We start from the raw sequence: 21,060 nt of genomic DNA, 5'->3' as shown, positions 1-21,060 counted from the left end.
GTTGCTGGAGGCGGTTCCCCTCCGGCGCCTCCTTCCAGAGCTCCACTTAGGCTCCTCCCCTGAGAGAGAAAGATCTTCTTTTCCTGAACCGAGGAAAACGTCCGCCTAGACGGGCCCCACTCCGGAACTTCCCTAGCAGCCCCAGCCCAGGTGGGCTACAGAAAGGGCGGGGGGGGGGGGGGGGGGTTAGCGGCTCCGGGAAAGAAACTCAGTGTGGCTGAACTGATCGCGCCTGCGCGAGAAGCCCGCAGGCCTCGTGAGTTTCAGCCTGGCTACAACGCCTTCGTCCCGCCTCATTCCCCGCCCCTATCAGGGTACATCACAAAGAGTGACGTGGAAAGTGAGCAATCACAGTCCCTCTCTTCGTGAGTCAGAAGCGAAAGAGGGCGGGGCTGTGAGAAGGGAGAGGACGGTAGAGCCGGCTTCACGGACTGGCTGGTCCCGGTCACCCAATCAGAACGCTCTGGGGAGGGGAGGGGCGGGGCCCGAGGAGAGGGTGGGGGGTGGGGCTAGGGAAACGAGTGAGAAGGCTGTAGGAGGAGAGGGCGGGCTCCCGGAGATTAAAAGCAGCCAATCAGAGCACGCCGGCTTCATTCGGAGAGCGGCGTGGGGCGTCGCCGCCACCGCCACCGCCGCCGCGCGCGCCGGGGGCTGGTTAAGGCCATGAAACAAAAGAAACCCTGAGAGGGGCGCCGCTGCCACCTCCGCCCGCCCGCCCCGCCGCCGTCCCCACCCACCCACCTAGTTACCTGCCTCTGCCTCCTTCCCCGGCCCCGCCACCCCGCCGCCTCCGCTCTCCGGGCGGCCCTGGCGCTCCCCAGCCCGGGTCGCGGGCCCCGTCGCCTCCCCAGAGGAAAAGGTGTTTGCGCGCTGAGCCGGGCCCCGTCCGCCATGGGGCCCGCCGCCCGCCGCGCCTGACCCGGCCGCGCCGCCGCCGCCGCCGCCGCCATTGACAGCGCGCCGCCGCGATGCCGAGCGGCAGCTCCGCGGCCCTGGCCCTGGCGGCGGCCCCGGCCCCCCTGCCGCAGCCGCCCCCGCCGCCGCCGCTGCCGCCGCCCGCCGGCGGCCCGGAGCTCGAGGGGGACGGGCTCCTGCTGAGGGAGCGCCTGGCCGCGCTAGGCCTCGACGACCCCAGCCCGGCGGAGCCCGGCGCCCCGGCGTTGAGGGCCCCCGCGGCGGCGGCGGCGGCGGCGGCGGCGGCGCACGGCCAGGCCCGGCGGGCGGCGGGGCTGTCTCCGGAGGAGCGGGCTCCGCCCGGGCGGCCCGCGGCTCCCGAGGCGGCCGAGCTGGAGCTGGAGGAGGACGAGGGGGAGGAGGCCGAGCTGGACGGAGACCTGCTGGAGGAGGAGGAGCTGGAGGAGGCCGAGGAGGAGGAGGACCGGCCGTCGCTGCTGCTGCTGTCGCCGCCCGCGGCCGCCGCCTCCCAGACCCAGCCGATCCCGGGCGGGCCCCTGGGGTCGGTGCTGCTGCCCGCCGCGGGCTTCGACGCGCGGGAGGCGGCCGCCGCGGCGGGGGTGCTCTACGGAGGGGACGATGCCCAGGGCATGATGGCGGCGATGCTGTCCCACGCCTACGGCCCGGGCGGCGGCGGCGGCGGCGGGGCGGCGGTGGCTGCCCTGAACGGGGATCAGGCGGCCCTGCTCCGGAGAAAGAGCGTCAACACCACCGAATGCGTCCCGGTGCCCAGCTCCGAGCACGTCGCCGAGATTGTCGGCCGCCAGGGTAAGTGGCGGGGAAGCGGGGAGACCCGCCTGGGCTTGGGTGGGAGCTGGCGGCGGGAAGGAGAGGACAAAAGCGAACCCTGCGAGTTCCCGACGGGCCGGCGGGATGGGAGGGCCGCTCACCTGGTCGGAATCCACGCTGAATTGAAAAAGAAACTGTTAAGTTCCTCGGGCCACCCGGTCTGCTGGGGCTCCCTTTACTCGGGCGGTATTCGTGCAAGACCCGGCTGGCGGGGCATCAGAACGCTCAGCGAGTTGAGGGAAGATCAGGTCAGAGGAGTGGAGGTGTTACAAGTTTGCTCGGCTTTCCCCTAAGACAGCTGATGCAGGTGAAAAGTGGACAGACATGGAGGCGTGTGGAGAGTTCGGTCGGGATGGAAGGGAGCGATGTTGCAGCGGTCACGCCGCCACCCCGCCCTTGCTCTCCCCAAACTTAGCTTTGGAAGAGCTCCCTAACTCTGTTGATCTTACTTTGCGCCTCTCCGTGTTCTTTATGCCCGAAGAGGCACATTGGCTGTCTTTTGGAACACTCCAGCGTGCACCATGCAGGGAAAGCTGGACGGGAAGGCAACTAAGGAGGAACTTTAGGCGTTTGTGCAGTTTTTTCAATCATCTCTCCTCTTTACTGGCCAGCGCACCAGCACTGCAGACAGACTCCTCCCACATTGTTCAGACAAAGGACCTGTGTCTCCGATTCCTGGAGTAGATTTGTGAGGGTGGGGGAAGGGGATGCCCAGAGGACCTCCGTCTGTATCGACCTTTTAGGAGGGGGTTCTGTGTTTTTTGAGGGTAGCCTCTCCTTCCCCTCCTTTGCAAAAGTAGTAAATATTACCTGCGGTCGCCCTTTTTACAGAATGGTTCCGCCTGGTTCGTGCAAAGCAGCTTTACTGTTAGCTTGAAGCATTGTCGGGGTCAAATAAAGAGAGAGGATGGCGCTGCTGCTTAAATGATCTCATCTTTCCCAAGTGGTCTGAAGTACACAGAAGAGGACTGTTGAAATGGAAGCCTGATAGATCAGAGTTGACTTACCTCTGGAATTGCCATATTTTAAAAAGCCATCTGAAAGCTAGACAAAAAGGGATGGAAAATAGTCCGAGTTATCCGTTTCACCTACGTGAGATAAAAGTACTGCATTTCAGTTTATAGATCCCAAATGAGCTGACTGTTGAGATAGTTATGTATGAAGTTTGTATTTCGTCAGGTATTGAGTTCGTGGTAATTAAGAATTCCTAGTTGACTCAAACTTTCTGCCCTTTTTAGAAGCTAACAGTCTAATAAATAGAGTGGCACTGATGTGGAGATGTTTGGTACTAACAAATAATATGATAGACAAAAGGCGTACACTTGAGAGCATAGACCCTGGAGGGCCTTGGATAGGAGTTAGCAAATGGAAGAGGAACCATGTGAAGAAGCTTAAGGAGCAGACCACTAGGAATGATGGGCAGGTCACTTCCAGTTTTGTTGATGATTTTGATCTGGTAAAGGGAAGATGATTGTTGAGGCCAGAATAGAGGCTTTTGAATGCCATACTAGAATGATACTTCCTCTGCACAAGTTGCCTCTGTGTGTATATGGTGACAGCCTAGGATAACAAAGGCAAGAGCATTTACACACTAGTTTTCCTACAGGATGAGGTAAATCATATGTTTTGTAGATTTAATATGACACAAACTTTTGTCCTGCCTGTTTAGGCACTATATAATGGTCCTTAGTAGTGTAAACCATTACCTTTATGCAGATCTATTCCTTGAAAAAGTAAACTCCAAGCTTGTGTACCATCTGCTACTACAAGATAAGTGAGATTGCCTTAGTTTTTCTTTTTTTTAATATTCTGTTTTTTGTTTGTTTGTTTGTTTTTTGGGTCCGGTTGTGGGGCCTGAACTCTGGGCCTAGGTGCTGTCCCTCAGCTCTTCAGCTCAAGGCTAGCGCTCTACCACTTGAACCACAGCACCACTTCCGGCTTTTTTTTTTCTATTTGCTTATGTGATGCTGAGGAATCGAACCCAGGGCCTCATGCATGCAAGGCAAGCGCTCTACCACTGAGCCACCTTCCCAGCCCGCCTTAGTTTTTCTTATTTGGCTAATAAGGATGTGAATCTGCCATAGACATGAGACAAATTGCTGACTATTCTTTTTGCACTTATATTTTCCCAGAGTTGACGGTACTGTTAAAAGTATGTCATCTTCCTCTTTCTTCAGAACATAAAGTCATGCCCTTTTCCTGTTTCAAATCATTCACCTAGTGGATCATTGACATTTTTGCCACCCCACACCTCAGGAGCATGGTAATAAAATCTGTAAAGTACTCACTCATTTGTACAGAGAACTAAGTGACTTCTAAAAATCACATACTTTTACAGTGTGAGTACCTGTCCTAAGTGAGTTAAACAGGGCAAGTCATTTGTTTTCTTGTTTGCTTTGAAGAAGTTACATTTTCATCCTTGAAAGATAGCCTTTCCTACCATTTAATTCGTTACCTTGAAGTCATAATTTCCAATTTGACATCTCTTAATTGGTTTTGGAAATAATTATGTCACAGATGAAGACATTTATGACTTCAGCTCTGAAGCAGAATAGGACAAATGGAATTCTGAGTCACACAGACTAGCAACTCTTGTAGATGGCTTCTGTTTCCAGTGTCTTATTTTAAAATAAATAAATAAATAAACTTAACCCAAACCACTGCTGTGCTTTTGAGACTGGGTCTCACTGTGTAGCCCAGTCTGTCTTAACCTCCCATCCTACCATCTTCATCAGCCTCTAGAAAGCTGGGCTTACAGTCCTGTAACACCAGGTCCAGCCTCAGACTATTGCTATTGATAGTGATGAGTGCTGGTCTGCCAGCACTTTGATCTCTTATTTTCTCCTAGTAGTATATGATTTTTGGGCATGTTAAATTAGTCCTGTTGGGTTTGGGGGAGTTTTGTATCTTGTGTGAAAGAGTTTTATATCTTGTGTGAAATAATACTGTAAAATAAAATCAGGAATTAAGAATTTTAAAATATAGACATCAAAATAAATCTGACAACAGAAATATCTGTTTTTTTAGTCTAGTGCTTGCAAGACACACTAACAGTAGTTGACAGATTTAAATTATTGGGTTTTGATGTGGTTTCTATGATCACTGATATCCAGCAGTGAGTTAAAGTAGAACTCAAGTCCCATTCTCAACTATACTTCAGAAAATGATGAATTTCCTAAATTGAGTTGTTTAAAGATTCTGCAGCCAAAAGTTTCATATTTACTGTTTGATATGTTACCTTCAACTATATTCAATGGTGACTTTAACTGATAGAGTATGTACTTTCTAACCTTATAGGGTAGAATGGTCTCTATCCTTTTTTGTTTATACACTCTGTCAAAAAAACTACTAATGCTCCCAATATCTGGACATTTGTATATAATATGTGTGCTTTATAATGTACATCATTATGTTGTGTATAAAAAGTTACAAGAATAGGGGATTTGTTTCTACATTCCAGTGGATTTTCTTATACTTGACTTTGGCTATCACTAAGCTAGGTCATATGGGGAAATTTTTAAATTATTTTTTTTCCACTGATACCCAGTGGTAATGTATATTGTCACACATAACATTCTTCAAAGTTGCCTTTGTTGTACACTTGTGACATTTTTCTTCAATTGCTTGTGATGAAATTATACACAACAGAAATAATGTATGATTTGATCTGGCAGAACAGAAAACTTCACATTGCTCCGCCATGCCTATTACATAGGAAGCAAGAAGATCACTAATTCAAGGCCAGCTGGGTTATATATAATGAGACCTTGTCTCAAAACAAACCAGAAACTACAATAGAATGCACATGATCTAAGAAGAAATAATAATAATAATAATAATAATAATAAAGCATGGTGTCTTTTTTTGCTTTTCTCCTTGAGGGTGGAGTGATGTTGTCTTCTTTACCAAACATGTTAGGTATTTTTCCAATGTCACTTTGCTGGGTGGTTATAGCTATTTGGCAGATGTAGATAATGAAGATGACTTCAAATAATAGAACATGTATGTATTTAGACCAGCTTGTTTGACCTAAAAAATAAAGTTCTTCCTACTCTACCCTGCTGTCTCAGTATTCTGCTCTGGAAAGCTAATAGCATATTGGATATAGTTCTGCCCTGATCATCTTGAGTTGGGATTCCTTATTTGTAGTACGCATAATTTAAAATATCATTATCCAAGTTGGTTTATTTAAAATTTTTGTTGTCGGGACTGGGAAGATGGCTCAGTGGTAGAGTGCTTACCTTACATGCATGAGGCCCTGGGTTTGATTCCTCAGTACCACATAAGCAGAAAAAGCCGAAAGTGGCACTGTGGCTCAAGTAGAGCATTAGCTTTGAGCTGAAGAGCTGAGGGACAGAACCCAGGCCCAGAGTTCAGGCCCCAGAACCAACAAAAAAAAATAAAATAAATAACTAAGTCGTTGTCTAGGCAGAAGTAGCATAGTAACTATGCACAGTTGCCTTAACACAGTACTACATTGGCTAAAAGTTCACTGCCATTGAGAAAGTTAGTTTATGTGTTGGCCTTAAGAAATTACGTGATCTAACTTTGCAGAAAGGTTTTGAGTTTAGTTTGTTACCGTATATATAATAGTATGTATTAGTGTTGGGGCCATAGGAGGGGACAGTTACTGTAATTGTCTTACAAATGGTTGGGGAATATAGTGCCTTTCCTTCCTGAACTGTGTTGATTCACTATTCTAAAAAGAGAAATAAAATGGTGATTCAAGGATGTGTTTTCTGTTATGAACAACCCTAAAATTTCCAACAATGTGTAAACTCTTCTCTACACCTTAAATTCAAAAAAAGGTACCACTCATTTTTTTAAAAGATACTTATTACATCCTTGATCTTGTTTTGAGTACTTCAGTATTTATATAAATGGACAATTTTATGGAAAACTTAATGTCTTGATGCAGACATATTTTAAGATGTATAGTTTAGTCTAAAAAATATATATTGTAGAGCTAGGAATATGGCTTAGTGGTAGAGTGCTTGCCTAGATAGAATACATGAAGCCTTGGATTTGATTCCTCAGTACCACATAAACAGAAAGCTGGAAGTAGCACTGTGGCTTAAGTGATAGAGTGCTAGGTTGAGCAAAAGCTCAGGGACAGTGCCCAGGCCCTAAATTCAAGCCCTAGTACTGGAGCGGGGGAAGAATATATATATGGATATATAGAGATATATCTATAGATATATATCTATATCTATATCTATATATGGATATATATATATATACGTATATATATAGAGAGAGACAGTAAATTATGCCAGTGTGCTGTAACACAGTTAAGCTGTGTATATAGAAAAAGCCAGCAATCAGTGGATATCATTATTATTTTTTTTTTGGTTGGTCATGGGGCTTGAACTCTGGGCTTGGGCCTTTCCCTGAGCTCTTCAACTCAAGGCAAGCACTCTACTGCTTGAGCCACAGCACCACTTCCAGTTTTCTAGTGGTTAATTGGAGTTAAGAGTCTCACGGACTTTTCTGCCTGGGCTGGCTTTGAACCGTGATCCTCAGATCTCAGCCTCCTGAGTAGCTAGGATTATAGGCATGAGCCACCAGCACTCAGCTAATCTCGTGATCTTAAAGTCACTTACACTCTGACCTTTAGAGATTCCTCTTTGCAGCACGGTACAGCCATATCTACCTCTAGAGACTGAATGATACACAGATTGACATACATGAAATTAGGTTTTAAAGCCATTTTACTTTTGTTATATGTGAAATTAGCTTGGAACCATTCAACTTTTCTTGGCTTTCTCAGTTTCTCACATTATACACTTCTGTAATAAATTAGAACCAGCCAATGATTTTGTCCATGTTAGATAACTGGCTCTTTGCTGTGTTACAAAGGATCCCCGTATCTCAGTGTTCACAATCAAGGTTTATTTCTTATTCACAGGGGCTTTGATCATTTTGGTCATTTAGGAACACAGGCCCATGGAATAGCCATTTTCTCAGATGTTAAGTTCTCCTTGTGCCAGAGTGAGAGATTATTGTGTAGTATACGTACATATTAGACCTGGAAATAATACTTAACATTTTTCCACATATTACTTTAATCAAAGTAAGTTACCTGGGCTAGAAAACCCATTACAATCGTGTGTCCCCAAAGAGAGGGCACATGAAAATTGCAATGATTTTTTTTTTTTCAGATGATTCTAAAGTAATGTATGTTTTAGGACAAGTTATCACTAAGAAGCCTGAACTGGTCCCCAACTTAACTTTTTTTATTAAGTATTTTTTATCCTTTTGTGTGGTGTAATTAAGTTAAAATAAGGTGGGGGCTAGATTTAGTTTAATATATTTAGTATATAGATACATATTAGATTTATGTAATAGTTATTGCATCACATATAATAGTTACATATCATATAATGTGTGGTATAAAATATGTGTTTTCATATACCTTTACATGGAAGGATTTCTTTTCTAGCCCTAAAAACCTACTAGAAAAAATAAAGGTAGGTTAGAAGAATGGTGATTTTTTTTTTTTTTTTTTTTAAAGAATCACTACTTTTTAACTCTGGACATGCATAAAGTCAGATTTTTGAACCATATGTTCTCTCTTATATTCTGAGCTTTGTCCAAAGACAGCAGGACTTCAAATCACATAAACGGATTTCTAATTACCACTTTCATTGCCTTCATGTGTCTTTCCAGCTTTGTTTGTGTACTTTTTAGAAAGTATACTATAAATTCCTCCAAGAAAATTAGCTTATTCAACTTTTTTAATAAGTTTTAAATGTGTCAGGCACTGTGCAGAATTACATGTATTGGCTCTATTATTTCCACCATACATGTAAGGAAATATAAAAAACTTATCCAAGGTCTCAAGCTGTTACTTACTATTCATATCATATCTGTCCCATCAAGATACAGAATAAGGAAAGCAAAAAATCAGCAGGATCATAGGTGATTGGAATACTTCCAATACAAAAACATATAAACATTGAATCCTTTTGATTCTTCAATAGATAAAACAGTAAAGGCAGAACAAGATATCAGTCATTTTTGCGTAATTAATATCAGTTAAAGTACCTGAAATAATAAAGTAGATGCTGTTTATGTAATTATGCTGAATTACTAGTCTAGAAACTTGGTATTTTGCTATTTTCTGATTTACTTTCCAAACTGTAGTAATGGGGTCTTTTTTTCCCTCTTGCCTTTAATGAGTCAACCAACCTTGAGATGTGGAGCTTTGAAGTATAGAAGATATTGCTTAAATTGAAGACATTAAATTCCTCTTTTAAATGTTCATAGTAAACAGAACATAACTGCATAATAAATGGAGTTGTGTGAAGTGCTGGTGTAGTAATCCCAAAACTGAGATGAACGAAGTATCCATCACTGAAAATTCAGCTAAGTTTTACTTTAAAGACTGACACACCCTGTAAAGGAAAGCTATTAATACTATTACTGTGTGGCACTGGTGGCTCACACCTGTAACCCTAGCTATTCAGGAGGCTGAGATCTGAGGAACTCAGTTCAAAGCCAGCTCAAGCAAGAACATCCCTGAGAGACTTATCTCCAGTTAACCACCAAAAAAACTGGAAGCAGCGCTGTGGCTCAAGTGGTAGAGCACTAGCCTTGAGCTGAGTTGCTGTCCCTACAGCACCCAGGCCGAGTTCAAGCCCCACAACACACACACACACACACACACTATATTGTACATTTATAAATATGTTATGCTGTTTTTAGTTTCATTTTGTTTGAGGCTCAGTAGCAGCCAGGCTAGCCTCAAGCTGGAGGTCATCTGGCCTTAACTTCTGAGTACTGGGAATTAACAGACATATATATCACCACCAGACCAGAATGCAATGTATTCTTTTAAAAAAAAAAAAGGTTTTAATTGTTGTTATAAAGGTGGTGTACATAGAGGTTGCAGTTATACTATGTACTTTTAAAAAATATTGTTATTATGAAGGTGATATACAAAGGGATTACAATTAGCAGTCAGGTAATGAGTACATTTCCTTTCATATGGTCTCTTCCTTTCCTCATTCCCTTCCCAGACAATGCATTCTTACAGTAAATGCATACGAAACATTTTCCTTGGAATTTTTAACTTAATATTTAACCAGCTTTGAACATGTGATGCTGAAATTGAGTTTTTAATCGTTGGTTTGTAGTGTTTGTATCAGAGTCCTACTGCATAGCCCAGAATGGCCTCCGCCTCACATTCCTGGGTGTCGTGACTACAGGTGTGAATCACCATGCCCATTGACAAAATGGACATTTTGTCAAGTGAAAAGAATTTTTGAATAGACTATCCCGATAAGGAAAGGCCCTTATTTTAAAAATCATTATATTATATGACCCTGTCCCCTTGTTATTATAATCTATCATTAAAAATGTGAAACGATGTGCTGTTACAGGAGGAGTGCAGAGTAGTGATGAAAGGCGTGTGAAATGAGACAATTTAGTTTAGATACTCAACTGAATAGCTGGGAGATTTGGAGCAATTTCGTTAATCTTTTTCCTCTCCTTTCAAAACTGTTCTATTATGGTCATTTAATGAAAATATTGTATCTAGGAAACAGCCTTTAGAAAATGGAAAAGTGGGCTTGGGGGACATGGCTCAAGTAATAGAGTTTTGTCTAGCAATCACGAGGCCCTGAGTTCAAAAGTCAATACTGATGAAAGAAAAGAATGCTTTGCTTTGTGAATTTTTTATTATTTCAGAGTTAATTGAGGCCCCGAGATGTTAGCTGAGTTTACTCATGAAGTGATGGGAAGAAGTGAATAGTGAGGAATGGATCTTTAAAAAACTGCCAAATACTGTGATCAGCTTTGAAAGGAAGGGATGAACCCAGGGCCAAGGCACGGTTAGCTCGAACCCTACCACTGAGTTACAACCCTAGCCCAGTTATACAGTATTGTACTTAGTTGTTATGAGTAACAACTAAGTGAGGAAAATACCTTTAATCATAGATCCTTGTACAGGAAAGAGAGGTAGGGTTTAGTGACACGTTCATTAAGATGTTTCATGATGTTCCATTCAAAGTTTTGTGTTCTTAAGTCTTAAGTAACCTTTCATTGAGGAAATATATGTGTGAAATTATAGTATCTGATTGCCCCCAAGTAATTTTGAAGAAGAGATGATTGTGTATTTCCTGGAAGAGAGACTTGATCACAAATATTAAGTTGGAAAAGACCTGAAAGTTGAGTGACCAAAAGTAAGATAAGTGGCTAGAACCCAGCCTGGAAGTTAATCAGGATGGAGGTTATTAGAAGTCAAGTAGAACCCGTCTGGTTTCACTTATTATTTCCTTTGAACTGGACCATAAAGGATTCTTGATGTGGTTATGATAATGATTGTATTATGATTCTGCTCATAGAGCCTGACAGTTTCCATTTTTTGAATTGGGTATGTTTGTTAATCTGGGTTATTCCACATTCTTCTTTTTTTGTTTTGGTTTGTTGATTTTTTTTGGCTGTCCTGGGGCTTGAACACAAGGCCTGGGCACTGTCTCTGAGCTTCTTTTGCTCAGGGTTAGCACTCTTACCACTTGAGCCTCAGCGCCACTTCTGGCTTTTTCTGTTTGTATGGTACTCAGGAATTGAACTGAGGGCTTCATTCATGCTAGGCAAGCACTCTACCACTGATCCACCTTCCCAGCCCCTGGAATGGCTTTATGAGACTAGGTCATACTATGCCAGTCCAGGTTAGCCTTGCCTTCATGCTTCAGTCTCCTGAATGCTTGACTTATAGACATGTGCCACCACCAGGCATAGCTCTTGTCCTGTTTGTCTTTTTTTGATGTTTTGTGTGGGTTTTTTTGGTGTTTTTTGTTTTTTTGTTTGTTTATTTTTGTCTGTTGTGGGCTTAAACTCTTGGCCCTGGGCGCTGTCCCTCAGCTCTTCAGCTCAAGGCAAGCGCTCTACCACTTGAGCTACAGCACTACTTCCGGTTTTCTGAGTGGTTTATTAGAGATAAGAGTCTCTAGGAGGAGAGTTAATTATGTGTACATATAAATTCTTACAAAATTTTTTAATTACTCCATATGAGATACGTACACATATATACAATGAGTTTAGTTTTTGGAGAACTCAGCTTTGTCAAAAACTAGCACAAGAAAAAGATGAGTATACTACATATACTATATATTAAAATATAACAATGGCTCTTCCTGGTCCCTGTCTTATGAACTGTTTCATTTTCTGATTATGGTGGCCTTTCAGATAAATAAGTCTCCAAGTTCTTTGTCTTTGTGTGAGCATTCACCGGCACCATCCTAGGTCTTGAACTGAAGGCCTGGGTACTGTCCCTGAGCTTTGTACAATACTTCTTGAGTCACACCTCCTTTTCTGGCTTTTTGGTGGTTAATTGGAGATAAGAGTCACACAGACTTTCTTGGCTAGACTGGCTTCCAGCAGACATCATCAGAACTCTTCTGAGAGCTAGGATTATAGGTGTGAGCCAAAGGCACCTGGCTCTTTGTCTATTTTTTGGTCTATATTTTATGCTCCCATCAGCCTGACAGCATATCTGATCATGTTACTTCTTTCCAAAATTGATTAACTCCTTTGTCTAACACTGAAGACTTCTGCCTCCCCATCCAGCCCTATCTCTGTTCCGCCCTCCAGTTGCTTGAAGCTCACTGAGTGCTGAACCAGCTTCAGTTCCCATTGTGCCATCCTCTGGATGTGCCATTCTCTGGATTTGCATTTGTGGTTCTTAAACTTCCCACACAGACAAACCACTTTCTTCAAGTCATAGTGCAAATGCCTTTGCCTTTTTTCATTTAGTGTAAATTGTAAAGTCATCTTTTGTATATTTTCACTATCTTAATATGCTGCTTTTCATGTTAGCAATTGTCTTTCATCTGTATTGCTTATATGACTATCCCCGCCCCCCCTTTTTTTTGGTTGTAGGGCTTGAACTCTGCTTGGGTGCTGTCCCTGAGCTCTTCAGCTCACAGCAAGCGTTCTACCGCTTGAGCCACAGCACCAATTCCAGTTTTCTAGTGATTTTTATTGGAGATAAGAGTCTCACAGACTTTCTGCCCGGGCTGGCTTTGAACCGTGATCCTCAGATCTCAGCCTCCTGAGTAGTTAGGATTACAGGCATGAACCACCAGTGCTCGGCTTATTTTCACTTTTGATTATGCTTCTTGAGGTCCTAAATGATAAGAGTTCCTCATGAAACTATGGAAATTGCACCAGAACCTTCAGAAAGAGTTAATATTTGAATGGAAAAATTCAGGCATTAAGCTGAACTTTAGCCTACAGTTGCTAAACTACTCTTAAGCCTCAGAAAGGGAATGGTTTAGGGCTGGGAATGTGGCTCAGTGGTAAGGGTGCTTGCCTAGCATGCATGAATCCCTGGGTTCAATTCCTTAGTACCACAGAAACAAAAAGCTAGAAGTGGCGCTGTGGCTTATGTGGTAGAATGCTAGCCTTGAGCAGAAGAAGCTCGGAGACAGTGCCCAGGACGTAAATTCAAGCCCCAGCAAAGCCCTAGGACCAGCTTGTTTGTTAATTTATCTTCCAACAAGCCACTCTCACCTCTAAACATAGTTACCTTTATCAACACTTTATTACGTGCTTTAGTTTTCTAATACTGCCATAAAAAGTTAACAGTGGCTTCAGTGACACAAATTTATCATTTTAATATGTAGGGGGAAGGGATATACATTATAAGAACATTGTAAGAATTATAGACAAAAGATTTCTGGACTGTAGTCGAACTAATGTCAAGTTTATGTTTACTATGCCCTTTCAGTAATGTAATACTGTGTGTTGAAAGCTATTGCTTAATTCTGATTGGAAAGTCCTCTAGAATGTCTGGTGTGATACTAAGAACATACAGGTATGCTTTTCTTAGTTGTAGAACCCTTAAAAGGCATAAGAACTCTGTTCTAACAATTTCCATTCGTTTATTGGCTTCAAACAACATAAATTTATCACCTCCGTTTCTGCAGACCAAATGTCCAGACATAGTATGTCCAGATTTTCTGTTCAGATCTCACTGGGCTGAAATCAAGCCGTTGGCCAGGACTCCATTCCTTACCCTGGGGTTTACATCCTCAGACCCAAGCTTTTTGTAGTCTGGAAAACATTCTAAAGGACTCATTAAGTCAGGCCTGCCCAGATTATCCCTATTTCCAGGTGAATTGATCTAAACAATAGTTATAATTACATCTACAAAATACCTTCCCAGGACGCCTAAATTTGTGTTTGAATAACTGAAAGTATGTTTATACCTGGGTCTGGAACCTGGGGCATTGGTTATTCATCTCATAATATTGTTAACTAGTTGGGTGGGGTGGTACAGGATTACTTTTGCAATCCCAGCCCTCAAGGCTGAGATGGGTTTTTTTTAGGGACTTGGTAACGAATGATGGATAATGGACTATATTTTTCTAATTGTAGACTAGTGACCTAAATGTTAAATTTTTATTATATAATACTTTAATTAAAAAATGTTATATAGTTAGAAGACATGTCCTTTTGCAACTACCTAAGTGTAAACTATTTAAGAATGAAAATAAAAACCAAAGGAACAACTTGTATCCAATACATGGCTTCCAAAGGCCAAGGAGAATGCAATATTAACACTTATAAATATGTATTGAAGTTGCATTTCCTCTCACTTTATTACACCAGGTTTAATTTTTACATTATTTATTTTGCTTCATGGAACTAATGGAGCTAGAAAGCAGTCTTTAAGATGATAGGATCTAGGGAACTATTTGTATGCTTTTGTTGGCTGCGGCGGTGGTAGTCATGGGGCTTGAATTCAGGACCTGGGCACTGTCATTCAGAGCTAGCATTCTACCTCTTTGAGCCATAGTGCCACTTTTGGTTTTCTGGTTGTTAATTGGAGATAAGAGTCTACATACTTTCTGCCCATGCTGGCTTTTGAACCACAGTCCTTAGATCTCAATCTTCTGTCTAGATAGGATTATAGAGATGAGCCACCAGTATGCATACCAGCAGTATGCTTACTTTTTCTTTGATTACTTGTCTTTTAGATTTTCAATGTTCTCATTTATAGGAGAGAAGTTGAGAATTGAATTGTGTTTTTGTGTGTGTGTGTGTGTGTGTGTGTGTGTGTGTGTGTGTGTGTGTGTGTGTGTGAATGAAAAATTGGAGATTGAGTAAAGTCACTTTGAATATGCTATAGTTGAAATTAACAATCAGCTCCCTTTGGTAAAATGGATTACTAATATGGGGCCATATGAAAATCTTGAACTAGGAGAGGAAAAAAATACATACGTACTGGGAAGTGTGAATTATAGTCTCCCCCCAAATACTTACTACTGAAGTACATGTCTAGATGTAGCAGTATTCGTGGAATTAGGAAGGTTTCATCTTTTTGATACATTTTTATGATAAAGAGCAAACTAATAAAACATAGTGATCTTTTCAACATGTTGCATGGGATATTTGCATATTCAGTTGTTGGGTGCTTTAGCAATGTGTAGGACAGACCAGTCTTGGTGGGAAGGATACCTTATAGAAGGTTTCATTTCACTAAAGAACATGTATAATATTGGAGTTGGGCAAGACTGAACACAGGGAGCTATATGGGGTTGTATGTGGGAGTACTATTGTAGGTAGGCAGACTAGAAATGGTTTTAAATTTTACACATTATTACTTTGTGTTTTTTAAATCTTCAATAGTACTTTATATTCTTTCTTTTTAGAAACTAAAAATAGCATGATACTCATGAAATCGTGTTAGCATCATTGAAAAGTATAGCACCATAATTTTTTTTAACCTTGGTTGTGTATTGGAGATTTTGAGTTTCAGTTTGCACGGTTGGTACTGAAGGAAAAAATGTTGACTAAAATGGGCATTTATGACACGTTAGGCATAGATGCTTCAATGTTTTATTTAACGTAATAATTTGAAAGCAAGTCCCTTTATTTGAGCCCAGGTCTGCCTTGAATTAGAGTAATTCTTTAATAAAAGTACATTGAGCATCCACATCATGCCATGTCCCGTATCTGTTTGGTTGGATCAAGAACTTCATAGGGTTTACACCATCGCTTCTTTCTTTGCTCTATCCCAAGCCCACCCATTCATAATTCAGCAGCAGCAGCAGCTTTCTCCCAGCTCCCTTCCTTCATTCAGCTTAATTTTTGTAGATACATATTCTATTCATTTGTCATAATTTAGAGAATTTAGTAGCATCAGTATGACTAAACATTAGTATAACTAAACTAAGATAGAAGTAAATACACTGACTTGTGATGGACCTAGAATTTAGCTGAAGGAACAGAAGCAAAGATACACTACTGGCCTTGGTTTACATTGTCTTTTTGGTTGTGTTGTTTTTGTTTTTTGGCAGTCCTGGGGCTTAAACTCACGGCCTGCTCACTGGCCCCTGAGTTGCTTTTGCTCAAGGCTCTGTACATTTCTGGCTTTTTGCTAGTTAATTGGAGAGCTTTCCTGCTCAGGCCAGCTTCAAACCACTGTCCTCAGATCTCAGCCTCCTCAGCTAGGATTTACAGGCATGCGAGCTACCAGTGACCAGCAGGGCTATAGGACAGTGTCACCCCCTTTTTTTGCTTTCCCCATTTTTCCCTCCCATCCCCATCTACAGTTGTATAATTCATTTTCAACATAGTGTGTCTAGTGCTTTTTAGTGTCCACTGCTGCATTTAAGGCTTTAGATTTTTGAAGTCAGTTTTGACAATAGATTGTTTCACTTGCACACTATTGTTTTTCTTGCCACCCACACACTTGCTAGGTACTAAATATTAGTGTTCGAAAAATCATGCCCATTCACAATATAGCTTTCATATATAGCAGACTTTATTTATCATTTGCAATGAGTAGTACAAACAGTAAGAAAATAGTAAAGCTGACTTCTGAATTAGAACCTCCCAGTAGAGTTACCATCTCTTCTCACATGAAAAGACCATCAGGTAAGTACATGCCCAGATCTAGCAGCCTTAGTGGAATCAGGAAAATTTCATTGTGTAGTGATACATTTTTATGGTGTAGGAGTGTGTGTACATACATGTGTGCCAGTCTTAGAGCTTGAACTCAGGACCTAGATGCTGTTCTTAAGCCTGTTGTTTTTTTTCCCTCTCAAGTCTAGTGCAGTGCTACTTGAACCACAACTAGCTACACTTCTATTTTTTAGTAGTGTTATTGGAGATGAGTGTCCCATAGACTTTCCTTCCTCACCTGGCTTCAAACCCTGATCCTCAGATGGCAGCTTCCTGAGTAGCTAGGGTTGCAAGCCTATGAGCCACTGCCACTCAACTGTACTGAGAGATCTTTTCTTTAAGTAAAAATTGTGAGGCTGGGAATTTAGCTCAGTGGAAAACCATTTGCCTGGCAAGTACAAGGCCCTGAGTTCGGTCCTCAACTCTGCAAAAAATTAATAAAAATTGCCCCATCGGCAAGCAGTTTAAAAAGAGCTTTCTGTGCTTTGTCTTTGTGTTTTTGAAGTAGGTATTGATTCCTCTGAATCTTTTTTCTTAACAGGTTGTAAAATTAAAGCACTGAGAGCCAAGACAAACACATATATCAAGACACCTGTTCGTGGTGAAGAGCCCATTTTTGTTGTCACTGGACGGAAAGAAGATGTTGCCATGGCCAAAAGAGAAATCCTGTCAGCCGCAGAGCACTTCTCCATGATTCGAGCATCTCGAAACAAAAATGGCCCTGCCCTGGGAGGGCTGTCATGTAGTCCTAATCTGCCCGGTCAGACGACGGTCCAGGTCAGGGTCCCCTATCGTGTGGTGGGATTAGTGGTTGGACCCAAAGGAGCAACAATTAAAAGAATTCAGCAACAGACCCACACATACATAGTGACTCCAAGCAGAGATAAGGAACCTGTCTTTGAAGTGACAGGGATGCCGGAAAATGTTGACCGAGCGCGGGAAGAAATCGAAATGCATATTGCCATGCGTACCGGAAACTACATAGAGCTCAATGAAGAGAATGATTTCCATTACAATGGTACCGATGTAAGTTTTGAAGGTGGCACTCTTGGCTCTGCGTGGCTCTCCTCCAATCCAGTTCCTCCTAGCCGCGCGAGAATGATATCCAATTATCGAAATGATAGTTCCAGTTCTCTAGGCAGTGGTTCCACCGATTCCTACTTTGGAAGCAATAGGCTGGCCGACTTTAGTCCAACAAGCCCATTTAGCACAGGAAACTTCTGGTTTGGAGATACACTACCATCTGTAGGCTCGGAAGATCTTGCAGTTGACTCTCCCGCCTTTGACTCTTTACCAACATCCGCTCAAACTATCTGGACTCCATTTGAACCAGTTAACCCACTCTCTGGCTTTGGGAGTGATCCTTCTGGTAACATGAAGACTCAGCGTAGAGGAAGTCAGCCATCTACTCCTCGTCTGTCTCCTACATTTCCCGAGAGCATAGAACACCCACTTGCTCGGAGGGTTAGGAGCGACCCACCTAGTACAGGCAACCATGTCGGCCTTCCAATATACATCCCTGCTTTTTCTAATGGTACCAATAGTTACTCCTCTTCCAATGGTGGCTCCACCTCCAGCTCACCTCCAGAATCAAGAAGAAAGCACGACTGTGTGATTTGCTTTGAGAATGAAGTAATTGCTGCCCTAGTTCCATGTGGCCACAACCTCTTCTGCATGGAATGTGCCAACAAGATCTGTGAAAAGAGAACGCCATCATGTCCAGTTTGCCAGACAGCTGTTACTCAGGCAATCCAAATTCACTCTTAACTATATATATATACATAAATAGTATATCTCTATATGGACTCGTAAAGGCATGGGTATAATGGTACCCCAGTAAACTTCCTAATGAATTCTTATGACTGTTAGCAGGCTTTATTGGGATTAGGCTAAAGTTGTTAGTAAACTTACAAAAGGCTGCTATGGTAACACTAAACCTAAGTGGTCTCTTGTCTATTAGTTTGGTTTGAATTCTTAATACTATTCTGTAGACCCAGAGACACAGTTTATGTAAGATTGCTAAAGCTGAAGTTCCACTTGGCTGAGTGAAGATCATAGGTTGTGTGATCTATGAGAAAAGTCTGAGATTCCAGACAATGGGTCCCAAAAGCCTAACCACATTAAGAGTTTATGGAGGGTACTTGGCATTACAGATGACTCAGACACTTCCAGTGCTGCCTTCTTTACACTGCCAGTTTTGACAAAACAGGTTTGTTTGTTTTTTATTTTACAACAATTTATGCCTAATTCTGCAGGATTGCAAGTAACTTTTAAATGCATTGTGATTACTTATTGGTAATAATAGGGCTGATGGCAGTTAACTAGATCATTGGTTAGAATTTGGGACAAAACTGCTACATTGACCTTCATCTCGCCCAGAGTGCTCAAGGCTGGTATGATCAATGGATCAGGAATGCAATTGTCTTTGATTGTGAATTCCTTCCCACTGCCTCTCTTGGTGAATGTGGGAATGGCCGCCTGGGTTTTCCCATTTCAGGAAGGGCTTTGGGATGCACCTACATTGGCTGATAATTGACGATGTGAACATTCCATTCATTAGTCTGATCAAGCTATTGATTAATTTTTAGACTACAGATCAAAATGTGAAACATTTTATGTTCAAACCATATTTGTCTTGCACATTATAAATATGTTTTTTATTTTTTAGTAATGGGGGTGGGAGGGGAGGTAACAGGGCCCTTGGCATAATTCACAAAAGCAGCTGTGACAACCTCCAGTCAGTTTACTTCATTTCAAAACTATTTCCAATCACAAGGAAAGATTTAAGAACACTTGTACATTTCACCTGTGGATGCCTCTGACGTCATCCTCAGTATGTTCCCAAATCTCTGCTGGCATTGAAAGGACAAAATATTATACTGGTGGGTTTTTCTACTAATTATTTTTTTGAAGCGTTATTTTCCCAACACAAAAGAGCTTTTTTTTTCTCAGTATAACGAAAATTGAAATCCTCTGTGTATTCAATAGTAAATAGACAAATTTTATTTTTTATTTCCACTTGAAGAGTTACATTTCGTATAAAAGTTTACAAATAACGGTTTTTATTTTGATTTTTTCAGTATAAAAAAGTTGCCTTGATGGCATATTATGATGTAATGCTAATTGCTTGTAGGGTAGGTAAATATGTCAGTATTGAAACCTAATCTCTAGCTGTCGTCTTGTAGATATGAACGAATGTTCACCAAGCATGTATTTTGTATTTTGTTGCATTGTACACTGCAACTAATAAGCCAAGGAATCGACATATATTAGGTGCGTGTACTGTTTCTAAAAACCACAAACTAAGAATGATAAATTATCAATATAGTTTAGTATTTGCTAATTTTACTACACTCTTTTGTTATGTATATGTAGGGAAGTCATAGGGATTATAAATTCAATTTGAGTAAAGTTTAAAACCATATATTTTATGATAAAGGGCCTTTAACTTAAGATGGCCAAAGCACTGATATTATATATTTGCTGTAAAGAGAATTATAAGAGTTTTATTTTTCTGATATTAAAAGTTACTTAATAAAGACTTGTTTCCATTAACTTGAATGTATTCTCCTTGGTGTTTTTCATACCATCAGTAGTTTACCCGAGAAGGAAGAGAACTGCTAAACAATTGTGATTTTCTTCTCTCCAGGCCTCCCTAGTCCCAACCTGTGTCGTCCTTGTGGCCTCTCTTTCTGTTTTAGTTCTCTGTAAAGCAGTCTCAACCTGTAGCCTAAGGTAGCCTAGAACTCGGCATCCTCCTGCAAGCTCAGCTTACCGTGTGCTATGAGATTATAAGCATGAACCACCACGCCAACTTTCTATGGCTTTTTAAAATTATTATTGTGCAGTTGGTAAGCCATGTGGCTTGTGTTCCAGTCCAAGTTTACCGTTTTCTTTGAGAGATGTTATTTGTAGTAAAGTGCAGATTTAGCTGATTTTAGATTTAGTTGCATGTCTATGTACTTGACCACAAATTAATACTTCTGACCTAATTGTAAGTCAAGTATTAAGTGACTTTACATATTAATATTAATTGATTCCTAAATTTTGACTTCACTCTTCTGGCATGAAGGTACAAGATTTTTGTTTTTGTTTTTGTCAGTCCTGCAGCTTTGAACTCAGGGCCTGAGCACTGTCCTTGAGCTTTTGCTCAAGGCTAGCACTCTGTCCTCTACCACTTGAGCCACAGTGCTGTTTGCAGCTTTTTCTGTTTATATGGTACTGAGGAATTGAACCCAAGGCTTCATGCATGCTAGGCAAGCACTCTACCACTAAGCCACATTCCCAGCACCTGAAGGTACAAGTTTTAAAGTTTTGTTTAAAACTACCTTCTGAGTGGCTTTACAATTAACAAAAATACTACTGCATTTATGAAATAGATTTGATTTGATCAGAGTAGAT

At 41.7% G+C, this 21,060-nt stretch overlaps 1 protein-coding gene across 1 annotated transcript; it reads left to right on the top strand.

The window, feature by feature from the left end:
• The first annotated feature begins 591 nt into the window (after window positions 1-591).
• On the top strand, window positions 592-20,220 carry Mex3c (mex-3 RNA binding family member C). Its single transcript, XM_042675142.1, has 2 exons — window positions 592-1,722; window positions 17,201-20,220. Exons 1-2 carry the CDS (start codon window positions 969-971, stop codon window positions 18,424-18,426), a joined length of 1,980 nt encoding a protein of 659 aa, XP_042531076.1. The 5' UTR covers window positions 592-968; the 3' UTR covers window positions 18,427-20,220.
• Window positions 20,221-21,060: the final 840 nt, after the last annotated feature.

The sequence above is a fragment of the Dipodomys spectabilis genome, unplaced genomic scaffold (genome assembly GCF_019054845.1).
Source record: "Dipodomys spectabilis isolate Male_0828 unplaced genomic scaffold, ASM1905484v1 ptg000024l, whole genome shotgun sequence".
NCBI lineage: Eukaryota > Metazoa > Chordata > Mammalia > Rodentia > Heteromyidae > Dipodomys > Dipodomys spectabilis.
Note: the sequence above shows the minus strand (reverse complement) of the source record. Positions and strands in the feature narration are given on the sequence as shown.

Coding starts and splice junctions, on each gene's coding strand:
- Mex3c (XM_042675142.1), top strand. CDS start 969: ATGCCGAGCGGCAGCTCCGCGGCCCTGGCCCTGGCGGCGGCCCCGGCC. Junction 1,723..17,200: donor CGAGATTGTCGGCCGCCAGG/GTAAGTGGCGGG, acceptor TTTTCTTAACAG/GTTGTAAAATTAAAGCACTG.